The following is a 20789-nucleotide window of genomic DNA, read 5'->3' as shown; positions in this document are numbered from 1 at the left end:
TGTACATTTGACTTTCGACTTTTCCTTGGAGCTTTCTAATATATTTTGCAGTAATGATAACCCGTTTAATATTTTTCTATAAATGTATAGAATTGCATAGTGTCCTGTATTTCTATTTTCTAACTATGATGATAAAAAACCTAAGCAGTGCACGTCAAAATTATCAGTTGATACAGAGAGAGAGGCATTCAAAGTTAAATCTCAGCCTGTTGAAGTGCTCTTCTTCCAGATCCTGAGCATTAGGGGGGGTTATTTACAAAAGGCAAATCCACTTTGCACTACAAATGCACTTGGAAGTGCAGTCACTGTAACTTTGAGGGGTAAATCTGAAATGAGGGGAAGCTCTGCTGATTTTATCCTCCAATCATTTGCAAACAAAAATGCTGTTTATTTTCCTTGCATGTACCCCTCAGATCTACAGAGACTGCACTTCCAGTGCAAAGTGGATTTGCCTTTAGTAAATAACCCCCTATGTATTGTAGTGGGTAGAATCGCTAGACAATAGTTACAGGATATCATAGATACCACAGGAGGTGGGAATGAGTGAAATCAACTTTAACAGGAAAAGTAAAGATTTGCTTTTAACTTCCCCTGCCTTTTATCTCTGGATCACATCACTATTGGTCCTATTTTTCCTGGGCAGACTTACTGACCAAAAAGGCACAGAGGATGGTAGCCGAACCAACACAGCTGCTTTTGCCTTTATCTCTAGATCTATTGGTTGTTTTAAAATTCAGTTTTTGCTGGAGATGACTTATTTTTTAACATTGTATGCTAGATATCGGTTGCCCAGTTATTTTGTTACTTTTCATTTGAGCCTTTTGAAGTACATGTGTGAGATTTGTGTGATCTATACCAGCTTTGTGATTCACAAAAATGGGCCAAAAAAGTAGACTGCAGTGGAATAAAACAGTTTGGTCTGTAACACTTTTTGAGGAAGAGTAAAGCAGCCACACACAGACTATTGCACTGTGCTTCCATCTGTATGGTTGGGAAAAGACTGGTGGTTAACAGAAATTTCCATTCATGTAATAAAAATATCTATTTTGATAATCAGCACTTCTGAAGCTGAACGGGATGTATTATAATGTATTATGTAGAATGTATTATCTAATTAGGTAGTATAATGCCTTGAGTTTTTTTTCCCAGGCTATTTGTGAATTAAGCCCATGTGTAGGACCCCTTATAGCTCAAGTATCAATAGCAGCTATACAGGCAACACTTTACTACAATAGATTAAAATGGTGTGTTAGTGTATATCTGTATGTATGTGTGATAGATATATATTTATCCGGGTCTATGTATTAAGAATTGTGTGTGTGTGTGTGTGTAGTATGTATGTATATATATTTTATTCACTACTGTTCTACAGTGTAATTATAGTGCTGTACGAATCCTCTGATAGTTTTTTTCATTCTATTTCAGCCTTTCATGTGTTGCTTTCCTTTATATATTGATTGATAGAAAAAGTAAAAAAGAAAAGATCTCTAGTTATTGAGCATGCTTGTTCTGTGCATAAAGTGATCTACCTGCCCACATCCTCTGTTTATATACTGCTATAATGTGTACCATGATTAGGGGTTCATATTAAAATTAACATGATAAAGGTTAGGAATTTGGTTAAACCAAGAGTTGTACAATGGAACAGTGTAAATGATACTCTATTCAATTTGTTTTCCTAGGTTGGCAATACTGATATAGAAGAAGTTAATATTATTGCCTTCCGTCAAATCAACCAGTTTGATCTAAGTGGAAATGTAATGACTTCGCCGGAGTACCTGCCTACCTTGTTGGTAAGTCCAAGACCGTGTTTTTATTCTGTTATGCTTCTTAACCACTTCCCGCCCGCCCTATAGCGGATTGACGTCCGGGAAGTGGTTCTGTTATCCTGACTGGACGTCATATAACGTCCAGCAGGATAACATGCCGCAGCGCGCCCCCGGGGGCGCGCATCGCGGCGATCGGTGGAGCGGTATATCAGCCTGACACACCGCTACACTGATATTGGTAAAGAGCCTCCGGCGGAGGCTCTTTACCACGTGATCAGCCGTGTCCAATCACTGCTGATCACGCTGTCAATGGGAAGAGCAGTTGATCGGCTCTTCCTCACTCGTGTCTGACAGACGCGAGTAGAGGAGAGCCGATCGGCGGCTCTCCTGGCAGGGGGGGTCTGCGCTGATTGTTTATCAGCGCAGCCCCCCCTCAGATCACCACACTGGACCACCAGGGAAGGGGCAACATGGATGGCCAGGTATGTACCCCATGGCCATCCACATGTGCCCAATCAGTGCCCACAAATGGGCACTGATTGGCACCATTATGTCACTGATCTGCCCAGCAATGCCCAGATCTGCCCAGCAATGTTTTATCAGTGCCACCTGTCATTGCCCATCGGTGCCACCTGTCATTGCCCATTGGTGCCACCTGTCAGTGCCCATCTGTGCCCATCAGTGCCACACATCAGTGCCACCCATAAGTACCCATCAGTGCCACCCATATGTACCAATCAATGCCACCTACAAGTGCCCATCAGTGCCGCCTATGAGTGCCCATCGGTGCCACCTATGAGTGCCCATCAGTGCCGCATACCAGTGCCACCTATCAGTGCCCATCATCAGTGCCCGTTAGTGCCACCTCATCAGTGCCACCTCATTGGTACCACCTCATCAGTGCCGCCGTATCAGTGCCCATCAGTGCAGCCATATCAGTGCCCATCATTGAAGGAGAAAATGTACTTATTTACAAAAAATTTTTAACAGAAACAAAGAAAACTTGTTTTTTTTCGAAATTTTTGGTCTTTTTTTATTTGTTGCGAGGTGATCAAATACCACCAAAAGAAAGCTCTATTTGTGGGAACAAAATGATAAAAAATGTCTTTGGGTACAGTGTAGCATGACCGCGCAATTGTCATTCAAATTGCGACAGCACTGAAAGGTGAAAATTGGCCTGGGCGGGAAGGTGTCTAAGTGCCTGGTATTGAAGTGGTTAAGGGTGTTCTAGCAGAAAATGCCAGATGTTTGAAAAATGTTGAAATGTGACTTTTCTATTGCTGTTTGGGGGTTCGTGGGAAAATATTAGCAGGTGAAAACACTTCTTGAGACCCTACCTTATACTTTACAGTGCAAGCTTTTTTGAGTTTCTTAAAGGATAACTTCACCTTTAAAAAAAAAAAAAACAATAAATGTACATCTTTTTGCAGGTTAAAAAAAGTGCATTATTTATTTATTTATTTTTAATACTTGGAGCCTGTAAAGCATTGAACCGATGATCAGTAGACCGCAGAGGCCATGCAGGACTCTTGCAGACTTGTCAGTGCATCTTTCTGCTCATACCTTGTAAGGGCAGGCAGATGCACACTGGCAGGAATAGAGAATGAACTACCAGAGAGATCAACTGCATTACTGTAGTTCATTGAGAACTACAAGCCGACAGCTACAAAGGCTGTCTGTACGTGTAGATTTCCATTCACAGAACTGTGTTCTGTGTCCCAAAAGTGAACTTATCCTTTAAGTTGTTTCTAGGTACACTTAGGCTTCAGGACACATACATGCCTGTTGATAAAGAGGCCTAAATATGCACTGCACATGTATATAAAAGGTGGCACTCACAAAAGCATTTAGATTAAAGGATCAGTCCATACAAAAGTGATAACAGAGTGAGAGTCTTGTATGCTGGATCTACTGCTGACAAATTATATCTTTTGGTGGGTCCAGCAGTGAGGTATCCCAGCCATAGTTCTGTGTGCGTTGGCTTATTCCAGTGTGCTCAGTGCAGGAAACCTGATAATTATGGAAGTAGTGCAAACCATGCACAACCATCCCAGCAGCAGGAGTCTCATCTAGCCTAGGAATTCAGACTCCTCTGTGTACTCTGATTCCCCTCCACAAGTCTCATTCGGAATCTAAGTGTGTCTCATGCAGGACTCTTTAGTCTCAGCCCAAAGTGTGTTTTTAGCCCCCCAGAGATGCCAGGTTGAAAGAAACCATAACCAATAATGCAGAGGGACAGTAACCATGTTTGTGGATACAAAGAGGTGATCCACATTTTACGAAAGTAGAAGAGGGGCAGGTTCAATATCCATATTGTGCGCAAGCACTCTGGCTCCTAAATGAGCCACTACTGCATATGTACATAGTAGCGGCTTCATTTTTACGTGTACAAAGCTGCTGTAGCCTGGTCTCCAATAAAATGGCTCAAAACTGCCAAGACATCCCGCACACATGCACAGTAGTTACAGTACAGAGCGGTCGTTGCCATGCACAGATGCACGAAAATTGATGCCAATATATTGCAGCATTGGGTTTGCATGGGAGTGACATCATCCTAGGGGTCCAAGGCTCCGTAATGCCAAACATTTGTGTCAGAGCACCAGAGACACTGCTCAAGCATGAAGATAAACAAAAAGGTTTGTTTTAGCACAAAACGAATATTTAACCACTTGACAACTGGGCACTTAAACCCCCCTCCTGCCCAGACCAATTTTCAGCTTTCAGCTCTCTCACACTTTGAATGACAATTACTCAGTCGTGTAATACTGTACCCAAATGAATTTTTTGTCCTTTTTTTCATACATTAAGAGCTTTCTTTTGGTGGTATTTGATCACCTCTGGGTTTTTTATTTTTTGCGCTATTAATGAAAAAAGACCGAAACTTTTGAAATAAAACTCATTTTTCTTAGTACAAATAACCCCCAAATGACCCCTTTTTTTGAAAGTAGATATTCCAAGGTATTTAGTAAGGTGCATGGTGAGCTTTTTGATATTGTCATTTTTTTCCCACAATTATTGAAGATAAGAATGAAGATTTTTTTTTTTCCCCACAAAATTGTCATTGTAATAGGTTATTTCTCTCACATGGCATGTGTATACCACAAATGACACCCCAAAATACATTCTGCTACTCCTGAGTATTACGATACCACATGTGTGACTTTTTCACAGCCTAGCCACATAGAGAGGCCCAACATGCAGGGAGCGCCATCACGTGTTCTAGGAGCATAAATTACACATCTAACTTGTTGACTACCTATTACACTTTTGAAGGCCCTGGAGCACCAAGATAATGACACGTGACACGGTCGTGGCACTGATGACAGATGACACTGATACTTGGCACTGATGACAGATGGCACTAATATGTCACACTGATGACACGTGGCACTGATACGTGGCACTGGGGACAGATGGCAGTGGGCACAGATGGCACTGACAGGTACTGTATTCACTTTTTTTCCCGTTTTTTTTCTGACACTTACGCTGCAGCCGTTAGCTCTCCCTCCTCACACGCGGTCTCTGTGTGAGTAGGGAGAGCCGGCGATGAGAGATGATCTCATATGTTTATGAGTACATCTCTCATTGGAAGCTCCAATCGCGCTGTAAACGGCCGCTGTGATTGGCCATTTACAGCAATCTGTGACTGGCTGTGTCCAAGGGACACGGCCAGCACAGAATTTCCCCGATGCGCGCCCGCGGGAGTGCACATCGCGGAAGTATTCAGGAGGACGGCCAGGGACGCCCCCCCGGCAATTGGTGTCCGCGCTGTAGCCATCTTTCGCTATAGCACGGGCGCAAATTGGTTAAGTATCCAAACCATTAAGTAGGTATCCAAACCCTTGCTTGCAAAGATTATAGGGTCTATTTGTAAACGTTAGCCGTCATTCACACACAGGCCTCCTGTGTTTTATTTAAATGCAGGAGAAATTGATCTGGGATAATTAACAAACTATATACTTTCCCAGATCAAGCTCTCCTGTGCTCAAATGTACATACCTTTTACGCGCAGGGCAAGAGTACGAATAGCTCCAGCTTGTACAGAGAATTTGTACGAAAAGTAGCTGTACAAAGCATTTTTTACTTAATGCCAACTACAAAGATATCTCTCAAAAGGCTAACAGACAACTCTTTCCTTGGAATGATTCTCCTAATATGGAACTATGGGAAAATAAAGAAAGACTGACATATATATGATCCCAAAAAATTACATACATGATGCAGTTTGTCAACATTAAGAACAGAATTTGCTTTTCTGTGTCCCCACGTAACAGTTTTACTAACTTTTGATCCTTCCAGTGAAGATGTGCTCTTTTTTGTTCCTTTTTTATCAGGCAAAACTGTTCAGCAAAAGGGGCAGTAGGGGCTGGAACAAACTATAGTTGTCTGAAAGTATTTCTCATTCGTTCATCGACAGACACAGCCTTCATAACGATAGGGTTATATCGCCTCTATTAGGCGTAGGACTAGGCAGAACAAAAAAGCAAACGAGCACCTGGCTACACCCATGGGCCGTCCTTAGTCAATATATAACCCCCTCCCTGCTCTAGGTATTCAGTTTTTTTCTACCTAGTCTAGGAGAAGGACCTGGCTCCCTGCTGGGACCTGTGGTTCTTTGGATTTTGTTTTATTTCTTTTTTTTCCTGTGATGATCTGCAATCAACTGCCGGACTGGCTGACCGGCTGGATAATATATCCTGGTAGTCTCCCCAGCTGGCCATCAAGCGCGCGCAGACCTTAGCTCCGCGTTGGGTTGGCAGCGACAAGCCCCATTCTGGACTGGGGCGGCCGGCAAGCAAAGTCTCGCAGGGGCACATATGACCAGACTACTGCCGTCTGGGTCACAGTGTCGCCACGGCCGACAGCCACTCTAGTTGGGAGGTGGATCTGTCTGTGGAGTGCATCCAGCAATCCCTGCAGGAGGGGTTTGGGCTCCACCGTGTCCAGGCACAGTGGAGCAGCTGGGTACTCCTTGGGGGGGTCGATTTGGGGAGATGGCTTCCATGCTCTCCCTTTCTCCCCTCCCCTTTTTCCCGGGGACGCTGCCGTTTCCTGGGCGCAGGGAGGGTGTGAGGCACCTACCTTCTTAAGTGGGGTCTCTTCCAGGTGGTCTCCAGGCGTCTTGGTGCAGGGAAGGGTAACGGGCTCAGGGTCGGCCCAGTCCCCCGAGGGCCGGCGGTGGGTGTAAAGAAATTTAACCCGCGGCCTACCGCGGTCCCCCTGTGGGCATCCAAAAAATTTAACTCTCAGCTTTTGCGACCTACCGCGGTCCCCCCATGGGCCGTGTGCTCACGGCAGGCCGCCAGAAATTTAGGCTGTGGCTTTTGCAGCCTGCTAGGCCTCGTGGCGGCCCCCCCCCTTTCCTGAGGGGTGCGCTACAGGGGTCTGTGCCCCCTGTGAGGGGCTCTGGTCTGTGCCCCCTGTGAGGGGCTCTGGTCTGTGCCCCCTGTGAGGGGCTCTGGTCTGTGCCCCCTGTGAGGGGCCACGGTTGGTGCCTCTGTGAGGGGCCTGGTCAATGCCCCCTGTGAGGGGCCTCTGGGTCTGTGTCCCCTGTGTGGGGGGGCCCCTGGGTCTGTGTCCCCTGTGTGGGGGGGCCCCTGGGTCTGTGTCCCCTGTGTGGGGGGGCCCCGGGTCTGTGTCCCCTGTGTGGGGGGGCCCCGGGTCTGTGTCCCCTGTGTGGGGGGGCCCCCGGGTCTGTGTCCCCAGTGAGGGGACCCGGGTCTGTCTCCCCTATAAGGGGACCCAGGTTTGTGCCCCTGTGTGGGGCCCCGGTGCTGTGGAGGGGCTTTGGTCGAGGGGCCCTGGTTTTCGCACTTATTGTCTGTGAGGGAACCTTTTCAAGATGGTGCAGCGGAGGGCCGGTATCCCTTTGGATAAATGGTTTGGCGCGGCGAACGAGTTTTCCTTCTCTCTCTTATTCTAACAAGTTTGTTCACAAGGACTGGGAGTCAAAAAGGTGGGCGTTATCTTGTACCCAGGTTAAGGTGGTGCTTTGCCCCTTTTTACAGGGTTCCGTCCTTGGATTTCCATTTGAAAAAGGACATTGGGGGTTATTTACGAAAGGCAAATCCACTTTGCACTAAGGGGTATCTAAGTGCAAATCTAAGGGGTAGATCTGAAATGAGTGGAAGCTCTGCTGATTTTATCATCCAATCATGTGCAAGCTAAAATGCTGTTTTTTTATTTTCCTTGCATGTCCCCCTCGGATCTACGGCGACTTTACTTCCAAGTGCACTTGCAGTGCAAAGTGGATTTTCCTTTAGTAAATAACCCCCATTGTGTTGCTTTTCTTGTGTCCCTGGTCAGCACTTTCCAAGGAATTTGCCTTATCTGCCCTGAAGTGGTATTGGCGGACGGGCCAAGAAAGGGGCGTTCTGTTTTTTTCTGCAACCTTTCTCTGGATGGAGGGCTATTCTGTCAAGAATCGGGTGCCTCTTTTCCTGTTACGGCGCTTTCTTCTCAGGCACTTAGGGCTTCTTGGGCCTTCGGTCATCATGCGTCCGTTGTGCAGGTTTGCAAGGTGACCACTGGTCCTCAATGTACATGTTCACAAGTCTACAAAGTGAACGGGTTGGCATCTGCGGATGACTCTTTTGGCTGCAAGTTTTTTTGCAGGCCGCTGGTTAGAGGGTCTATTCCCTCCTTGAAGGGATATCGTTCAGGTTGGGTTCCAGCGTGTCCTGGGTGAAGTTCCTGCTACCTGGTTGGCTCTTGTATTAGCCTTGGGATTTTTTGTTCTCCCACCCCTCATGTTAGCACTGCTTTGGGACGTCCCTATTGTTATGAAGGCTGTGTCTGTCAGTGAACAAATGAGAAAATAGGATTTTTTACTTACCGTAAAGTCTTTTTCTCTGAGTTCATTGACAGACACAGCACCCACCCCTCCATGGAGTTCTTGATACTTCTATTACTGCTTGCTACTAAACTGAATATCTAGAGCAGGGAGGGGGTTATATACTTATATACTGACTAAGGTCGGCCCATGGGCGTAGCCAGGTGCTTGTTTGCTTTTTTGTTCTGCCTAGTCCTACTCCTAATAGAGGTGATATAACCCTATCGTTATGAAGGCTGTGTCTGTCAATGAACGAATGAGAAATGGATTTTACGGTAAGTAAAAAATCCTATTTTTGCCCCCTTTCCGTTTGTTTTTTGCATATTTTGTCACACTTAAATGACTCAGATCATCAAACAAATTTTATAATTACACAAAGATAACCCGAGTAAATACAAAATGCAGTTTTTAAATTATGGTTTCATTTATTAAGGCAAAAAAGCTGTCCAAACCTGCCTGGCTTTATGTGAATAAGTAATTGCCCCCTAAACCTAATAACTGGTTGTGCCACCCTTGGTGGCAACAACTGCAATCAAGCGTTTGCGATAACTGGCAATCAGTCTTTCACATTGCCGTGAAGCAATTTTGGCCCACTCTTCTTTGCAAAATTGTTTTAATGCAGCCACACTGGTTTTCCAGCATGAACAGCCTGTGTAAGGTCATGATACAGCATCTCAAATGGAGTTAAGTCTGGGCTTTGACTAGGCCACTCCAAAACCTAAACATTGCCTTGTTTGAACCATTTGGAGGTGGACTTGCTGTTGTGTTTTCAGGACATTGTCCTGCTGCATAACCCAAGTGCAATTGAGCTTGAGGTCACGAACTGATGGCCGGACATTCTCCTTTAGGATTTTCTGGTAGAGCTCAGAATTCATGGTTCCATTAATCATGGTAAGTCGTCTAGGTCCTAAAGCTGCAAAGCAGCCCCAGACCATCATGCTACCACTACCATGTCTGATTTTTGGTATGATCTTGTTATGAAATACTGTATTTGTTTTATGCCAGATGTAACGGGATACACACCTTCCAAAAAGTTAAATTTTTGTCTCATCAGTCCACAGAATATTTGCCTAAAAGTCTTGGGGCTAATCAAGATCGTTTTTGGTAAATGTGAGATGAGCCTTTGTGTTCTTTTTGGTCAGCAATAGCTTTGGCCTTGGAACTCTCCCATGGATGCCATTTTTGGCCAGTCTCTTTCTTATTGTTGAATCATGAACACAGATCTTTCCTGAGACAAGTGAGGCTTGCAGTTCTTTAGATGTTGTTCTGGGTTCTTTTATGACCTCCTGGATGAATCGTTATCATGCTCTCGGAGTAATTTTTGTAGGCTGGCCACTCCTGGGAAGGTCTACCACTGTTCTAAGTTATGTCCATTTGTGGATTATGGCTCTCCCCGTGGTTCACTGGAGTTCCAAAGCCTTAGAAATGACTTTGAAACCCTTCCTAGACCGATACATGTACATTACTTTTGTTTCTAATCTGTTCTTGAATTTTTTTAGATTGTGGCATGATGTGTGACTTTTTGTGATCTGTTAGCGTGCTTCACTTTGTCAGACAGCTTCTATTTATGTGATTTCATGATTCAACAGGTCTGGCAGTAATCAGGCCTGGGTGTGGCAAGTGAAATCTAACTCAGCTTTCCAAACAACTTTGGTTAATCACAGTTCATTCATGATTCAGCATGGGAGGGGGCAATTACTTTTTCACATAGGGCCAGGCAGGTTTGAACAGCTTTTTTCCCTTAATGAAATAATTTAAAAACTGCATCTTGCATTTACTCGGGTTATCTTGGTGTCATATTAAAATTTGTTTAATGATCTGAATCATGTAAGTGTGAGAAATATGCAAACAAATAAAAAATCAGGAAGGAGGCAAATACATTTTCACACAACTGTATATTACAACTGAGAGGGAGTGATTAAATTGGTCAGCTTTTATTCATTAGGTTTAAACATGTTGTCCAAATTGAGGAGTACAGGACACAGGCAACATATTAATAGGCTGTGGGTTCTAAGCATGTACCTTCACATGACTGAACACTGGCAAGATTTTGAGGACAGGCCCAGAACACCCCTGTAATGTTTGCTTTGGGCACTGGATCGTGCGTGTGCTCTCATCTTGGCACAACAGACTGAGTGAGCCGCAGTGTAGTACACAGGTCCAGGGCCTTGGTCCATCCCTATGGAACCCAGTCCCTGAAGACCCATTCGGGGGTAAACCCACTAACTGGAGAAGCCTGGACTTTTATATAGTCCAGCATTTTAGTATCAGGTGATTGACCAGGTGTTACTCTCACCCCTGGCACACTTCTGCCATACTTATGGGAACACCACTTCTGCCTAGAGCTCAAAAACCTGGTTCACACCTATGCGTTTTGTGATGCTTTTTGCAGAAACGCACTACAGTGCATTTAACATGGTTTCCTATGCGACAGGTTCACATCTAGGCTTTTTTCAGCCTCTGCATTTTTGGAAAGGGTCCGGGACTTTTTTAACGCAAAACGATGGGTTTTTGGTTCAATAGTCTTCAATGGAGGTACTACAGAAAAGCATGTATTGCGTTTTTTGACAAGTTTTGCATTTTTCAATCTGCCCAACAACAAATTGGCCAAAAAAAAGCATAAGAAATGCATAAAAAACCCAGAGAAAAACGCATAAAAACCTGTGTCCAAAAAATGCGAAAGGCAGTGCAGAAATGGATGAAAAGCAAACTGCATGCATGTGAACCAGGCTTATAAAATGCTCAGGCGTTCCTTCAAACCTTTTGCTTTAAGAATAAATTACAGGACAGTCTACACCTGGGTTAACACTTACTCCTATTAGACACCCTTATCCCAATTCCCACACTCTACTCCATAATTACCCCACAGGGGAACAACCTCGTTTGCAGTCATGGCAGAGACCAGGCAAAAGGGAGCCAATTCAGAATCACAAGCTCTGCTGAAGGGTCAACGATGAAGATTTGCTCTGCTGAAGAGTCAACAATGATGAACACTCAAAGTGACAATGCGTCACTTGCACCTGCGTAGGACTCTGTTCTAACACCAATGTTTGCTCTGTTTCAGAAATACAACTTACGGCCTACCTGACAAAGCAAGAATTTTCTGCATCTATGTCATAATTCTTTGGATACATTAGGATCTTACTTCAGCCATCCTCGTCTAGGGCACAGAAATGCCCCACCTCTTCTCTTCTAGTCCTGTTTCTTAACCTGAGTCAGATTCCAATATGCCATTCCTCGAAGATGCAGACACAGAAAGAAATGAAGAGGATATTTAGGTGGTATTTGAGGAAGCTGCATAAGATTTGTCTTCCCCAGACTGCCATTTTGTTGAAGGGAGGAGCTTCACACAACATGCTTGCTAACGTTGAAAAGCTCATTGCCTCTGTCCGTAAGAGCTTTGGCATTGTGCAGCCTGACTCTCTTCTATCTCTCTGTGCACCTTTTGGGTACAAAGAAACCCATAAAACACTCCCTGTTCATGAACAGATAGAATGTGCAGTCTATGACAAAGGGTCAAGCCACAAAAGATTTTCACCCCCCCCAAAGTCTTTGCTGAGCTTTATCCAGTTGAAAAAGTGTTGCAATGAAGTGGGCTATTTCTGTGGTTGATTCTGCCATCTGTTTATAAACCAACATCTCACTTTACTTATTGAAGATGTAACTTCTTTCAAGGATTCTGCAGATTTTGAGATGCTCCTAAATGCTCTCTTTGCTCTTGCAGGCCCAGCGCTGCAGCCAGCCCTCGCTGCCATTTCAGTATGTCAAACTGCAGCCAACTGGACTAGGACAAAGAACAGTCAACTTAATCCTGTTTTTTTAGGATTGTGCTGTTAAAAAGCAACTCCAGTAATCGCTTTCTGCTTCTACTTTTTTGCATGGATGCCCAAGAACATGCCAGGAGACAAATTTCTGGAATGACTCTTAATATCTACGGTTATTTGCATGTGCAGAATCTTAAAGCTTTAACACCTAAAGCTGTCTGCAAAAGGCGCCTCACACATATGCCCTTCCAAGGACGGCATTTGTTTGGTGAGGTACGTGATCAATTTATCAAAAAGGTCACCAGAAGAAAGATTTTACTTTCACAAAGGAAGATTCCAAAAACCTCTTCCTCAGGAGCCCCTAACTTTTCCTTGTCAAAAGAAGTTTATTGAGTATACAATGTTATAAAGATACATAAAGTAAGTTTATAAGGATCTATAAAGTAAGCTCATTGTTTTACAGTAGGGTTTATATAGGTAAATATCATGAAATTTCAAATATTAAACATTGGGTTCATGTAAACCTAAATTAAAGATATATATCATTTCCTTAGTTACTTTTGTAGGTATTTAAATGATTTATACCTACTATACATATTGTTTACAAGTAGAGTGTATATAGGTCAAATAAATTCTGATAATGTGCTTTAATCGTAAGGTGGAGAAAAGGAAAGAGAAAGAAGAAAAAGGGTTGAAAGGTAGAGGTATGGTCCACAAGGTTGTCCCGCTCGTCAGTTTATTATTCTTTTTAGTTCTCTTTGAAGCCTTAGAATGGGTGTCTCTGTAAATCATTTAATCTGTTACCATGGCAACAGGACAGAGTCATTGAAGTTTGACAGGAACTGTTGTTTTATCCAAGGATGCCAAAGTTTTTCAAATTTTGGAATTTGATTTTGATCGATGGCTACCATCTTAGCATGGGACATTGTATTATTCATTCTATGAATTGTTTCTGCTAGTACCAATGTAGGAGATTTCCATGCCTTGGCCACTGTTTGTTTTGCAGCCGTTATTAGTTGGATCATAAGTTTGAATTGAGAGAGTGTTAACCATTCCGGTTTTAGATTAAGTAAAGTTAAATATGGATCTGGTTGTATTATTTTTTTAAATATTTTAGATGCAATCACGAAGACTTCCTTCCAGAAGGTTTGGATTACTGGGCACGTCCACCATATGTGTAAATATGTGCCTATTTCTGTGCATCCTCGAAAACAAAGAGCTGAGGTATTAGGTGAATATTTTGCCACTCTAGCGGGTACAAGGTACCAGCGAGTTAGGACTTTATAATTTGTCTCCAGTGCTAAGATGTTGGGTGAAGATGACTTAGATGTGAGCCATATGTTAGACCAGTCCGTGTCTTCTAAAGTTCGTCCCAGGTCCTCCTCCCACCTCTGAACGTAAGAGGGTCTATTAAGATTTGCTACTCCATATAATTGATTATAAAGTGATGAAATTGTACCTTTAGCAAATGGATCTTTTGTACAGATTGATTCAAAAATGGATAATTGGGATAATGGTGTATCCCCCTTTAGGAATGGTGTATAGAAATTTTTGATTTGGAGATATCTAAATATCTCAGAGTTTGGTAGATCATATTTTTCTCTAAACGATGGGAATGAAAGGAATGATTTAGATGCTATGAAGTCATTTAGTGTCTGAATGCCTGATGTTGTCCAAGCTTTAAAAGAATTTGGGTAGATCCATGCCGGATAAAAGGCCGGATTTCTGATAAAAGAAAGGAGAGGATTGTGTGGAGATTGTAACTGATATTTGGTTTTTAGTTTATCCCAGAGAGATAAGAAGTGTTTAGTTATGGGATTATGAATTTTAAAGCGGTCTTTAGGATCAAGCCATAATAAATTTGATATTAATAGAGGGTCATTTTCTGAAGCCTCTATAAATACCCATAATGGGATTTCCTGTTTTGCATGGTATTTGGACAGACTGGCCAAATGTGCTGCTCTGTAGTAGTTAGTAAAATTAGGGTATCCCAGGCCTCCTTTATTTTTGGGAAGATGTAGTGTGTGTAAAGGTATACGTGGTTTAGAAGAGCCCCATATAAACGAAGTTGCTCTTTTTTGTACTATTCTCAAAAAATAGGAAGGAATTGGAATAGGGAGGACTCTGAATAGATAAAGCAATTTGGGTAGAATAGTCATTTTGATTGCATTAATCTTCCCTATCCAGGATAAAGGAAGTTGCGACCATTGTTTTATTAGATTTGTGATCTGTCTTAATACAGGAGGATAATTGGTTGAGAATAAGTCAGAATGAGATGCTGTTAAATGAATTCCAAGATATGGGATTGATTTTTCTGCCCATGTGAATGGGAGTGCAGCCCTAGCCGGGATCAATTCCATGTTTGTGAGTGAAATATTAAGCACTAGGCATTTCTTAGGATTAATCATAAGGCCGGATAGGGCTGCAAACCCATCAAGAGCTGGTATTAAGTTAGGACCAGAGACCTGTGGTGATGATAGAAAAAGTAATATATCGTCTGCAAATATACATAATTTGTGTGTAATACCTCCTACTTCAATGCCAGTTATAGTTTGGTTTGTTCTGATGTATTGGGCCATGGGTTCGAGTATAAGGGCAAATAATAAGGGAGATAATGGGCAACCCTGTCGGGTACCTCTTTCGATATTAAAGGCTTCAGATTTGTATCCAGCATATTTTATATAGGCTTTGGGTTTATTATATAATGCTTTGATCCATGTTAAAAAGTGGGGTCCAAAACCCCATTTTTGTAATGAATATTGCATATATTGCCAGGATACTGTGTCAAATGCCCTCTTAATATCGAGAGATAGAAAACATAAAGGGATTTTCCGTTTTTTAGCAATATGTGCCAATAACACTGCCCTGCGTATATTATCGCCTGCCTGTCTATTTGGCATGAAGCCTACTTGATCTCTATGTATTAATTTTCCTATAATGCTATTGAGGCGTTTTGCTATTATTTTTGCTAATAATTTAATATCGAGGTTTAACAGGGAGATAGGCCGATAATTCACACAGGAAGTATCATCAGAAAGGGGTTTTGGGATCATACAAACAATTGCCATTAGTGTTTCTTGCCGAAAAGAATGTCCATCTAGAAGTTTGTTAAAAGTTTCAGTGAGAATGGGAGAGAGTATTTCTGAGAATGTTTTATAGTATAAAGCCGAGTAGCCGTCTGGGCCTGGTCTTTTGTTAAGTTTTAGGTCTTTTATGGCGTTAGCAACTTCATCTATAGTTATAGGCTCATCCAAACTGCTTTTTTGATTCTGAGATAACTCAGGTAAGGTTATTTTTGAGAAGAAGGATTCAGCCTCTGTAGGATTAAATTCATTGTTTGTCTTGTATAAAGTTGCGAGATGTGAGTGAAATTTATGGACTATTTTAACTGGATTACAAGTGTAAACATTTTTTGATAATTTCAAACGTATTGGTTTGAAAGATTTGTTAGTTGAATTTAATGCCCGAGCCAAATATGTACCTGGTTTGTTTGTATTCATGTAGAAATTGTGTTTGGAGCGTTTGAGGGATTTATCAACTGACTCAGTGAGAAATAGATCGTATTCCAATCTAGATTTTTCCAGATGAGATTTTGTACTCTGAGATGGATTATCTTGAAATGATATGTAGGCTGCATTAAAATTGAGTTCTAGTTTTTTTGCTAGATTTTTGCGTTCCCGTTTAAATAGTGCCATTTGTCTTTGTATTGTACCACGCAAGACAGGCTTATGAGCTTCCCACAGTGTTATTGGGGAGATGTCTGTTGTATTATTAATTGATATGTATTCCTTTAAAGCTTGTTCAATGGCCATCTGATGTAGTGGGTGTTTGAGCATTATGTCCGGTAAGTACCACGTTGGGTCATGCGCTTTTGGTATGGCTGAGGCTATAGTAGTGTATACTGCATTATGGTCAGACCACGGAATCGGAATTATATCTGATGCAATAATTTCTGGTATCATTCCTATTGTTAGAAAAATATGATCTATTCTGGTGAAGGTTTGATGAGGGTGCGAGTAATAAGTGAATTTCTTTTTCATTGGGTTACTTTCTCTCCATGAATCTACCAGATTGTATTTGGAAAGAAGTTGAGAAAAAGGTAATCTAGAGGTTATTTTGGATGGTGTAAAAGGTGATTTATCTAGAAATGGGAGGAGGACCTGGTTCGAATCCCCACACATTATCACTGTTCCTATTTTGTGTGTATTAATCACTTGTAATATATGTGAGAGGAATGGTGTAGGTTGTTTGTTAGGAGCGTAGTAAGAAATCACCGTGATTGCTGTATCCATTATATAACCCACGAGTATCAGGTATCTACCTTCTGGGTCTTTAATTTCTGATGATAAGGTGAATGGTGTGGATCGGTGAAATGCAATTAGAGTTCCCCTTTGCTTGGTACAGGCAGAAGCCGTGTAAATTTGTTGATAAAAAGGAGAAATATATTTTGGAGTAGAATCTTTGGTGAAGTGTGTTTCTTGGAGGCATACTATGTGAGCCTTCTTGTTATGGAAAGTACGGAAGGCTTTGGTCCTTTTTTGAGGGACATTTATTCCCTGAACATTCAGGGAAAGTATATTCAGTGGTGCCATGGCAATAGATCAAATAGTTTTGACTTACTTTTTGTTATGCAGAGCTGACTGCGCAGATCAACCTGTGTGGACTGAAGAGATGAATAGATAGAAAAGAAACCAGTGAATTCTGGAGTAAAGAGTAAACAAAAAACATATGAGATTAGATGATACATTGTATAAATTATTTTTTGCAAGTAATCACAATTTACCCGTGAAAGAGAATAAATATCTCTCTCAGGGGAATAAGTGCCTTCGTCACACTCCCACATAATATGGTTGGGAGAATGAGGAGGGCTAATGGGGGTACACGGATCTTCCGCTTACAGGAGAGAAGTGCTATGTCAAAAGACATCAAAATGATGTTTCATTAATTGGAGTGCAGAATATAGTTTTTGTTGAAATTATTTATTCCAGGGTGGTTGTATATGGTTAGTCTTGCCCTAGGCTAAATAATTCAGTTAGAAAGGTACTGTTAATAACTTTGGTATTGATGAAGATAGTTTGAATTATTTTGGGATTTTAACCCTTTTAGAGTAAACAATTACATATTTTATTCATACGTAACTGTTTAGATATGTTAACTCATAAAATTGAGGTTGTATTGCTTCAGATTAGAATAAACAAAAACATAATTCTAGGAACTAGTTAGGTAATAATATATTTGTTTTAAGAAAAGAAAGAAAAAGCTTCCATTACTTCTGGATTATTGAACATATTTGTCCTAAAAAGTAATAAATCTATTGTTATTACCTGATAATGTATAACTGAACAAGAATTTCCTTATTTCACTTATATATTCTAAGGCTATATGAATCAGAAGTAATAAGAAATATAACTGGAATGTAACATGATCCCACACAGTGTGTGACTATCAGAATGCAGTTACATTCAGTTATAAATATAGGTTTTATATAGAGAACCATAGGGCTGCAACTAACGATTATTTTCATAATCGATTAGTTGGCCGATTATTGTTTCGATTAATCGATTAATCGGTTAATAACCTTAAAAAAAAAGTGTGGTGTATAATTTAGTTAATATGTAAAGTTTAAAAAAAAAAGGCAATTCATTCTTAAATATCTCTATGCAGTGGTAAATATAAACAAACAACTATATGGTTAGGGAGCAAAATATTGAATCCACTCTGAGAATAACAGACAGAAGAGATATACTGTATATTTACTATTAGAGGAGATATACTGTATACACTATTAGAAGAGAAATACTGTTTTTTGGCCAATTTGTTGTTGGGCAGATTAAAAAATACAAATTGCTGCAAAAACGCATTACATGCTTTTCTGCAGCTTCTCCATTGAAGTATATTGAACCTAAAAAGCACCATTTTGCATTAAGAAAAAAAAAAGTCCTTGACCCTTTCCAAATACGCAGCGGCTGAAAAAAAGCATAGATGTGAACGTGTCCCATAGGAAACCATGTTAAATTAACTGTAGTGTGTTTCTGCAAAAAGCACCAAAAAACACATAGATGTGAACCAGGTCTAAGACGTTTAGTAACATAATGGGGTTAAAAGAAACTAAAATGAGCCCTTTATAGTACAAAAAAAGCAAATAATCGCAACTGTAAGGGGTTCATTTTTTTTTACTGTAGAACGGTGAAAGTAATATTTACAGTAGCGATTTGCTCTTTTTGTACTATAAAGGGCTCATTTTATTTTTTTAACCCCACTATTTTACTGGCCGATTAATCGATTATGAAAATAGTAATCGATTAATTTCATAATCGATTAGTTGTCGATTAATCGATTAGTTGTTTCAGCCCTAGAGAACCATCTCTTAGTATAATAAATGAAGAGATATCAGGAATTAGGATGTCAGTCCATTGAATCTTCTTGGTTCATGGATGATGTGGCATAACGGCCTTTTTTGTGAGAATGATGATTTCCATTTTGTTCTGAAATTTTCTGGGTGCTGCCTGAAGGTGAAGATGATGCCATTCTTCTGCGTGTGGGAGTGTTGCTGCTTGTGGGTTCTGTCAGATTTAATTTTAAAAGGGTTTGTTGTAGTTCATCTGCTGATCTGCTTCTGTAAATTGTACCTTGGTAGTTAAATCTGACTGAAAAGGGGAAGCCCCATTGATACATAATGTTGTGGCGTTGCAGTTCCATTAGTTGGGGTTTCATGGATCGTCTTTTCGTAATAGTAAGTTGGGATAGGTCAGCAAAAATTTGATAATTGTGTCCTTGAAAATTAAGTTCCTTTTTTTCTCTTGCAGCAAATAGTATTTGTTCTTTCGTTCTGTAATAATGAAATTTTGTGATTATATCACGTGGGGGTCCATCTTTCTTTTTGGCTGTGAGGGCTCTGTGTACTCTGTCCAGTTCTAAACGTTCAATAGGGATATCTGGCTTTAGTTCTTGTAATAGAGCAGTAATAGTAGATTGCAGGTCTGTCACAGTTTCAGGTATTCCCCTTATGCGTAAGTTTGAACGTCTGGCTCTATTTTCATAATCTTCGAGCTTAGTTTGAAGTATTAAATTCTCTTTTTTTAATTGTTCCAATTCTGTTATATTTTCTTGGGTTGTAATTTCAATTTCATCCATTTTTATTTCTAAGGCTGCGGTGCGGTTTCCCAGCTCTCTTATTTCTTTGGTTAGGCTGTTTGTTATTTGGTCTGAGGTTTGTTTTAAAGCCTTATGAAGCATCTTTTCAAATTGTAATAATATTACTGGGGATACTGAGGAGGCTTGTGGAGAAGTTTGTGAGAGGATTTGTTCTGTATCTGACTCAAATGGAGAGTCTTGCTGTGACATTTTCTGTCTGTGAGAGCGCCCTGATGCTGTATCTTGTGAGGTGACTGGAGCTGCTTCAGCTGCAGTGAGTGCCTGTGAGCTCTTTGTGAGGTTATTTTTATTTCTGCCACGGTTTCCTCCCAGTACCATATTTCCTGCCCAAACTTTCACAGTTTGTTCCCTGGGGCAAAAAGGTTCAAATGGATACCTTTTGAGTCTGTAGGCTCCGCTTTGTCCTTCTCTTCTCTCCTCAGCGGTGTGGAGCTCTAGCAATGCATGTCTGCTCCGCTAGGCTCCGCCTCCTGCCTTGCCCCTAACTTTTCAAAGCACCTGTCTGCTCTATCCAGCCTTCAACTACAAAGCCTAAGTTCCCTACTCGGCTCACAATGACCACAAACCCTGTTTCAAGCCCTCTTCACAATGAAGGTGCGTCCTCACTCCCAAGAGTGGGGGTGGGTGTCTGTTTCTTTGGGTCACAGTCATCCAAGATTGGTGGGCTCAAGAGGATACGGGGGCAGAGTTACATAGTTACATAGTATGTGAAGTTGAAAAAAGACACAAGTCCATCAAGTCCAACCTATGTGTGTGATAATGTGTCAGTATTACATTACATATCACTGTATGTTGCGGTCATTCAGGTGATTATCTAATAGTTTCTTGAAGCTATCAATGCTCCCCGCTGAGACCACCGCCTGTGGAAGGGAATTCCACATCCTTGCCGCTCTTACAGTAAAGAACCCTCTACGAAGTTTAAGGTTAAACCTCTTTTCTTCTAATTGTAATGAGTGGCCACGAGTCTTATTAAACTCTCTTCTGCGGAAAAGTTTTATCCCTATTGTGGGGTCACCAGTACAGTATTTGTAAATTGAAATCATATCCCCTCTCAAGCGTCTCTTCTCCAGAGAGAATAAGTTCAGTGCTCGTAACCTTTCCTCATAACTAAGATCCTCCAGACCCTTTATTAGCTTTGTTGCCCTTCTTTGTACTCGCTCCATTTCCAGTACATCCCTCCTGAGGACTGGTGCCCAGAACTGGACAGCATACTCCAGGTGCGGCCGGACCAGAGTCTTGTAGAGCGGGAGAATTATCGTTTTATCTCTG

At 41.5% G+C, this 20789-nt stretch overlaps 1 protein-coding gene across 2 annotated transcripts in view; it reads left to right on the top strand.

Moving 5' to 3' along the window:
• The window catches only part of LOC141101794 (BOS complex subunit NOMO3-like), a 365568-nt gene that overhangs the window by 290896 nt on the left and 53883 nt on the right, over positions 1–20789 (top strand). For both annotated transcript variants that reach the window (XM_073591128.1, XM_073591127.1), the window contains one exon: positions 1683–1793. In XM_073591128.1, the coding sequence (XP_073447229.1) occupies positions 1683–1793 (111 nt within the window). The remainder of the gene's footprint in view (positions 1–1682; positions 1794–20789) is intronic.

The sequence above is a fragment of the Aquarana catesbeiana genome, linkage group LG06 (genome assembly GCF_042186555.1).
Source record: "Aquarana catesbeiana isolate 2022-GZ linkage group LG06, ASM4218655v1, whole genome shotgun sequence".
NCBI lineage: Eukaryota > Metazoa > Chordata > Amphibia > Anura > Ranidae > Aquarana > Aquarana catesbeiana.
This window is presented reverse-complemented; position numbering and strand designations above follow the sequence as displayed.